The 7634-nt window shown below is 40.1% G+C and overlaps 1 protein-coding gene across 1 annotated transcript in view; it reads right to left on the bottom strand.

Moving 5' to 3' along the window:
• Window positions 1–1853: 1853 nt before the first annotated feature.
• Window positions 1854–7634, bottom strand: part of LOC141801696 (protein EFR3 homolog B) — a 43076-nt gene continuing 37295 nt past the window's right edge. The window contains exons 15-23 of the mRNA XM_074684841.1: window positions 6792–6953; window positions 6573–6704; window positions 6412–6479; window positions 6180–6307; window positions 5823–5914; window positions 5687–5735; window positions 4510–4616; window positions 4376–4425; window positions 1854–4282 (exon numbers count right to left, since the gene is read on the bottom strand). Coding sequence (XP_074540942.1) covers window positions 4177–4282; window positions 4376–4425; window positions 4510–4616; window positions 5687–5735; window positions 5823–5914; window positions 6180–6307; window positions 6412–6479; window positions 6573–6704; window positions 6792–6953 — 894 coding nt within the window. The 3' untranslated portion in view covers window positions 1854–4176. The remainder of the gene's footprint in view (window positions 4283–4375; window positions 4426–4509; window positions 4617–5686; window positions 5736–5822; window positions 5915–6179; window positions 6308–6411; window positions 6480–6572; window positions 6705–6791; window positions 6954–7634) is intronic.

The raw sequence follows: 7634 nt of genomic DNA, 5'->3' as shown, positions 1-7634 counted from the left end.
CTCAGCCCGACGTTAGAGGATAGTGAGAGCTTTGTGAATGTGTTCGCTTGTTTTAAAGAGTTATGCTTTTAAAGAGGAGTAAAAAAAAACTAGTTTGCCTTTAAACTTTTCTTTTTTCAGATGAATGAAGTCTGAACATAGATTTCCTAGAGCAAAAACTTAGTTTGTCAGAAACATTTTTACATTTACACAGAGCTAAAACATGTGGTTACCATGGGTCAGAGGGTTTCCTGAGTCAGTCTGTGTCCACTTCACGTCCAGCACTTTAAAAGTCTGTTTTGTTAGACCTCTGGTATCCTCCAGATTATTTTACTTAGGTGATGATTCCTGGGATGAGGAAACTTTCAAAGAGGTAAGACGAGTTGGCCACAGCACAAAATCACAAATCATGATTTTTTTGTGAATAGTTTTTGAATATAAATTCAGAAACTTTTGATTTTTAATTCACTTAAAACTAACTGCTCCTCCTCTTCTTAGAGCTTTATATTTTCTCTTATTTATTTTATTTACGTATTAATTAATTAATAAATTAATTAATATATTTATTTATTATTCTAAAAAAATCTAAAGAAAAAAAACAAGACTCCCCTTAAAAAGTACAAAAAAACAGTGCAAAACATCTTGTGAAATTATGAAAATAGAAACAAAATATAATCTAATAATAACAATAATATTAAAAATAATAATAATAATAATAATAATAGTAATAAATAAAATGTAATAATAATAATAATAATAATAATAATAACAATAATTATTACTATCATCATAATTTTATTGTTTAAAAAATAAATAATAACAATTGCAACAATAATAATAATAATAATAATACTTATATGTACTAATAATAAAAATAATAATAGTAATAATAAGTAAGATTATCATCATCATCATTATTATTATTATTTAAAAAATATATAATGTTATATAATAATAACAATAATAATAATAATAATAATGTAATAATAATAATAATAATAGTAATAAAATAAAAATGTTATAATAATAACAGTTATTATAAAAATTATAATAATAATGATAAAAAAAATAATCTAATTTATATAGAAATTTTTAAAACATTAAATTACAAAGCACTTACCAACAACAGTTCTTGAAAAATCAATCCATCAGCACAACTCATCAACACACACTGAAACCAGCACCAGGACCAGAGGTCAGAGGAGTAAAAAAAAAAAAATAGGAAAATTAAATGTTAATAAAGTTATTAAAGAAGATAAACTCTTTTGGTGTTTAAAAAAATGAAACAGCTGAAATAAAAGAAACGTAGGAATGTGTTAAAAGCAAAAGACGTCACGAAGAAGTGAGTCAGTAAAAGTGTTTTACAAAGTTTTTAACAGCTTCATTTCCACAGTAGGAAAAAATCCTGCATTTGAATTTTTTGTTTTCCACTGTGTTAAATCATATGAAGCGTTGGTTTGATTAAAAATCTTTTCTTTTTAAGACAGGAAGTGACGACCAGAGCAAAGTGGTGCTAAGTGGCTACAGTCGGTAGCTCATACTCCATGATTACAGCTGAAGCTGTAGCAGTTAGCTAGCAGGACGGCTAATGTAGAGGGAGCTACACATCTGCATTAAAGTGCACATTGCTGAACACTATGGAAGTCTCTAAAGTGTTTAATGAGATAATAATGTGATCAGATGATGTTAACTCATGGGCTCTGCTTTGGATCCAACATCGAGCGGCCGAACGACTACTTTTTACCAAAATAAATTTAAGGGTTAAAAAAAGCTTATTTATGTTTCTTTTCATGTTAAACCTCCTCTTCCTCTTTTCTTCATCTGAATCTGAGGATCAACACAGAGACGTGGACACAGACTGTTTCTGGTTACAGACAAGTTTATTGTACAACACACGAACATCACGAGCATGCAGAGTCAGGTTTACACTCATAAGGCATTTCCTCCCAGTACAGCTGCCTTTGTCACCAGGTAATCAGTTCGTAAAGTGCAAAGTTCACAGAATGAAGAGTTGACCTACAGCACTACTTTGTAAACAGATCTATTAACCAGACGTCATGAGGAGAGGAGGGTTGGATCACCGCCGCTTCCTATTACATCACTCTACGCCATGACCACGAGCACACGCGTGGATTTACAGGTCTGCACACGGGGCGTCACGGGAGGTTTGAGCACGCCGCTTCAGGTCGCTCGCTCCTCGTGAAGGTGGTCGCACTGAAACGGTAAACGCTTGAAGGGTTGGGGCATGGAGGATGGCGAGGACTCTCTGACAGACGGTGAACACGTTTACTCAGTCGTACGCTCACTGACAGCACGGTAAACATGTTACACACGGACACACGTGTGGACAGAAATATGCAAACAGGAAACCGACGTTAGAGAAGCTGGAACGAAGCAGACGGCGACACGACGACGACCAGAGACGAACAGACGACCTCACAGCAACACGATGGTTTGACGCGTTAATTCATCGAAGCACAGACAGAAGCAGAGCAGGAGGGAGGGGCCGTTTCTCTCAGCTTTACACAGAAACACACACTCACACACACTCACACACACTCACACACACTCCACACACACTCGAGCATCTGCTACCAACAGGTGGGCTGCGTTAGCCAGGCTAGTGCCAAATTATTGCCATTATACTTTGTTTCTATACCTGCGTGAGTGTGCGTACGTGCACAGGAAATGGCTTTTTGACTTTGTCATGGCGTGCTGGATGAGCCGGGCGCGGTGTGGCGTGAACAGAGTGCAAAGCTGCACGTCTAAGGTTAGCCAAAGAAACTGGAAGAGGAGGAGCTAGCGTTAGCTCGAGCAGGACGAGTGTTTCCTCCTGGACTCAGGATGGAGCAGGTTTCTGCCGACGCCGCTCGGACCGTCCAGAGTCAGAATCCACGTGTTTGTTACGTTTTTATGAAGGTGTCATCACCTGAACATCGAGCCGTGTCCCGTGTCGATGGAGCGGATCAGTGCAGTGGCAGTCTGAATCAGGGTTATACGCTGAATATATACACACACAAACTTCCCCTACTCTGTACATCTGCTTATAGATTTATAGATTCTCTCTATGTACACATTTATACGGGAGGAGAAAAATAAAGAGTTATCTTCTAGAGTTCCTGGTAAACATGGAGGGAAACGTGTGGATGTGACGGCGGCCGTGTGTGCGTTTCGTTTTTTACCTTGAGTCACCCGTAAGGCACACTCACGCTGGGAGGACGGCGCACAGATCGACGGTTAACCCTTTCCTAACAGGCTTCAAAGCAATACGTTAAAAGGAGTCGAGGAGGAGGAGGAGGAGGTGCAGTCAGCTGCTCGTCAGAAATCAAAAAGCACTTTTGGCTGATGCTAAAAAGGCAAATCAGAAAAAACAAAACAACGTTAAAAAATAATAAAAATAAAGAAATGTTTGTTTTCCACAGTGGAGTAACAGGAGAGATGGAAACGCGTCAAAGAAAAAGCAGCCGAGTCATAAAAACAACGATAAAACAAACTGACGATGGTTTGACCTCGTTAAGGGGTTAGGGGAAGTACGGCAACCTTCTAGGACCAAAATAAAGATGTGTGGTTCCAGTTACAGGCCCCGATCTTTAAAAGTCACACATTACATTTTAGTTTCCTCACCCACTGTTGCCCTCACAGTTAGTGGTAGCTTTAGATTTCAAGCTTCGTCTCTACAGACACCAAATGAAAGAAAATTTACAAAAATCTTGTTTTCTGCAGCGTTGTTCCACAAACTTCAGCCTGATCCTGATCCAGAGCTCGTTTCTCAGGTTGAATCCATGCACTGCAAAAAACTGAAACCTCATCAAGTGTTTTTGTCTTATTTTAAGTAGAAAATCTCTTTCTTTCTTTAATCTGAGCCACATTCACCTGAGCAGTCCAGACACGTCTTATCACAAGCTTTTTTTATTTTGTAAGACAAAAGGAGCTCTGAATTGTTTGTAACAAGCGATCCAGAGCTCATTTAGGCTTTAAATAACTTAAACAGGACATTTTTCTGGACTGACAGGGGAATGTGGCTCATATGAAGAATAACGAGACAGTTTTTAGTTAAAATAAGTCAGAAACACTTGATGTGGTTTCAGTTTGCAGTGTGGTGATGGTGGATGATGGATCTGGAGCCTCTCCCTGGTCTCAGGTCTGAAGCGGCTCTGCAGGATGCTGCAGGGAAAAGGGGGGGGGGTATTTTCTGGTCTAGTACACGCAGAGGTCGGGGAACTTCATCTCGTAGATGGGGACAGACCGGCTCTGGTTTTGACCGTAACCTGATGAAATGGTTCCAGACGGGCTGGGCGGGGGTCTGAAGCAGAAAGAGGAAACATCTCAGAGTTATTGTTTTAATCATTACTCATCCATAAATCTCCTGAGGAACGTTAATAACTACATCTCTTACCTGATTGTGATCTCAAAGATCTGATTGAGTTTGCTCTGCAGCAGCGTGGCCTGGAGGGAGTCAGACGAGTCACGTTAGACGACAGAACGAATCCTAACTCAGATTAATTAAATAAAGATAAATTCTCCACCCACCCTGGCACCGCAGTGGGCAGCTATCTCCTCGAATGGAGCTTTCTGGAACTTCTCCACCACCTGTCTCCTCCGCTCCCGCTCCTGCTCCTCCATCCCCACACTGTCCACTAGAGGGAGACATGATCACAGTAATACTCTGAGTTACGCTGTGGTCATCTGCAGCTGGAGCACCATCAGTTTATTCCTTATGTTAAATTAATTCACCTGATGGATGCAGCAATGATAACATGACAAAAAAGAAAATAAACAGATTTTTTTATTTGTTTCAGCTACAGTGGAGACCGTCATGACCGAGGGTCTTCCACCTCCTACAACATCAACAGCCCACCAACTTTCCATGCACCTGTGGCTAACCTCAAGTTTTACAGCCCTGGGAAGATAACTACATCTACAAAAAGACTAATCTGGAAGAAAACACAGATTTTAATTCTGTGTGGATGGATTCATTTAACTGACAACATGCTGGATTAATATACATGATTGATATGTGGGAAGACATTAGCAACAACAAAAAATGATGAGATAAGTGAAATTATCAAAATACATTATCAAATTCAAGACTTATTTGAAAAAGATAACATTTTTGCAAATTTCTTAAAGTTCTATTTAAAAAAAAATTGCAATTTTTTTTTAAATTTCAAAATGTTTTGATGTTTTAAATTTTTTGAGTTCAAACTTGGGGATTTTTTGGTAACTTCAGGAATTAAAAAAAATTTGCAAAATTTTTTGTTTAATTTTTTAGAATTGCAAAATATTTTGATGTTTTTTTTTTTTTTTTTCAAACGTTCTTGGAATTTTTGCAAATTTCTGGAATTTTAAAAAATTAAATTGTTGACATTTTTTTACATTCCAAAATTTTTCTGAAACTTTTTCAAATCTCAAAATTTTAGGAATCTCCAATTTTTTTTTCAATTTAAGCAAAATAATTGTACAATTTTATATATTCATAAATTCAAACTTTTTGTTGTTTAGATAATTATTCACTAGTTTTTTTACAATGTATAAAATTTATAGTAGTAATAATAACTTTCTAGTGTTTATTGTGAGGATAAAGTAGATTTTGTTTCTCCGGAACAACTTTAATCCAGCTGAGCTGAAGAGAAATGTCTCTTCTGAAGGTAAAGGTTGCAGACCCCTGCTCATGAGCAGTAACCAGAGGAGAAGTTTGGAAACTTACCGATTGCATTTTTCAGGGTTTCGAAGGTGATCTCCTCCGCTGGGGTCCGCTGCAAACAGGATTCAGAAAGTTAAACCAAAGAGTGAAACTTCCTTTTAGGACGTTAAACTGTGGAAACAACTTCCTGCTTTGTTACCTCCTCCTTCTCTGGGCTGTTCCTGGACTCCACCTCCACCTGCAGGGAAATGGTCTCCCCGATGCTCTTCCTCTTGGACAGACGGTCCTCGTCTGGAAACAGATTACAGTTATTTTCTGCCCAAACATCAGCGCGTGTCTGTCAGCTCAGCTCCTGATGGACACTAAACCCCAGCAGCTCCAGGGAGCAGCTCCACCCCGACTCCAAACACAGATCAGTGAAGCAGCAGACAGAGTCGTCACACAGAGGGAAGTCGATGAGTATTTTCACTGTTTACTCAGAAAGACGACCTAACTCACTGGCTGCGTGGGTGTTCACTCAGTTTTAAACTTCAGACGCAGAGTTTTGTCTTCTTACCAGTGAACTGTGGGACGTAAGGCGTAGCCAGCCTGTCTGTGTTATAACCACTGCCTCCCAGGACCTCCGTGATCTTAGACTGGAGGAACAAGACGTCCCCCTCCACCTTCTCCAGGGAGGACGGCAGCCTGACAGGAGGAGGACACGTTTAAAAACCTCAGAAAATAAAAACAAACGTCTGATTGAAACAGATTCATGTCGTCGTGTGGTTTAGTGAAAGCAGCTGGCTCACCTGGGGTTATCAACAAAGACGTCCTCTGGCAGCAGGTAGGGACTTTCTTTCTGCCTCACCTCGATCACCTGCAGGTCAGAGGAGAGGTTTACAGACAGGGGCTCTCAGGGTTTAAACACACACTCTCACACACACAGATGTATTCAGAGGGAGGACCAGACCTCGTGGATGTGCTGGCAGAAGGCTGGCACCGTGGTGAGCTGGCAGATGAGGTTGAGGTAGGCGGCGGAGAGGGCGTGAACAGCACAGCGGTTATAAACGGGGAGAGCTTCGTCTGTGGACAGCGCCAGGTCCTGGAAAGAAGTCCATGAAAAAGTTAAAGCTAAAACAACCAGCTAACGTCTCTGAGTCTGAGTCATTTCTCTGACATGGGTCAGTACCTGCAGGGCCAGCGCCAGCCGAATGAGGTCCACCACCACCTCCTCGTTAGCCAGCTCCACGCTGAGGAGAGCCAGCAGAGAGAAGAGGCTCTCATAGTGCCGGCGCCCGCTGCTCTGCTCCTTACAGCCCAGGTAGATGTGTCGGTACAGCTGCTGGCCGTGCTGCCAGGAGGACCAGGAGTCAGGAGGAGGAGTCAGGAGGAGTCAGGAGGAGTCAGGAGGAGTCAGAAGGAAGACAGAGAAAACTTTTAACTGCAGGAACTTTCTCAGGTACCAGGAACTGTTTGAGGAACTTTGTGACTTTAGACTACAGGATCTGAATTTACTAAAATTAGTTCTGCCTTTCTGGAGAGGAGATAATCTGTTTAAATCTTCTGTCTTTTTTTACATTTTGTTTTATTGTATTTTATGATTTGATTGTTTTCTTTCAATATGTTTTCTCTGTAAAGACCTTTGAGTTGCTGAAATGTGTCATATAAATAAACTTGCCTTGCTTTAAAAAGTCCAGGAACTATGAGGAAGATGGTCGTCGAGCTGAATGTTTCTGATTGGTCCAGCACTGACGAGCCACATTTAAATCAAACTGCTGTGTTACAGTTTAAGAGCGCTCCTGTAAACTGACGACTTTTAGCTGAACATGTCAGAGGATTTCCAGTTTAAAATAAAAACTGTTGAAACAAGAAACAAATCCTCAGGACTGCAGCTTAGTTTAGATTTCTTACATATTTGTGTCAAAATCTCCTCCTTAGAGATTGAGTATCTAATGATAAGCTAACGCTGTCTGAGAGGGAAGCATCCAGCTGGAAGGCTTCAGTTAGCAGGGATGCTATTTCCACCAAAACA

The sequence above is a fragment of the Halichoeres trimaculatus genome, unplaced genomic scaffold, assembly GCF_033239565.1.
Source record: "Halichoeres trimaculatus isolate MK-OKI-2021-1 unplaced genomic scaffold, fHalTri1.1 fHalTri1_scaffold_13, whole genome shotgun sequence".
NCBI lineage: Eukaryota > Metazoa > Chordata > Actinopteri > Labriformes > Labridae > Halichoeres > Halichoeres trimaculatus.
This window is presented reverse-complemented; position numbering and strand designations above follow the sequence as displayed.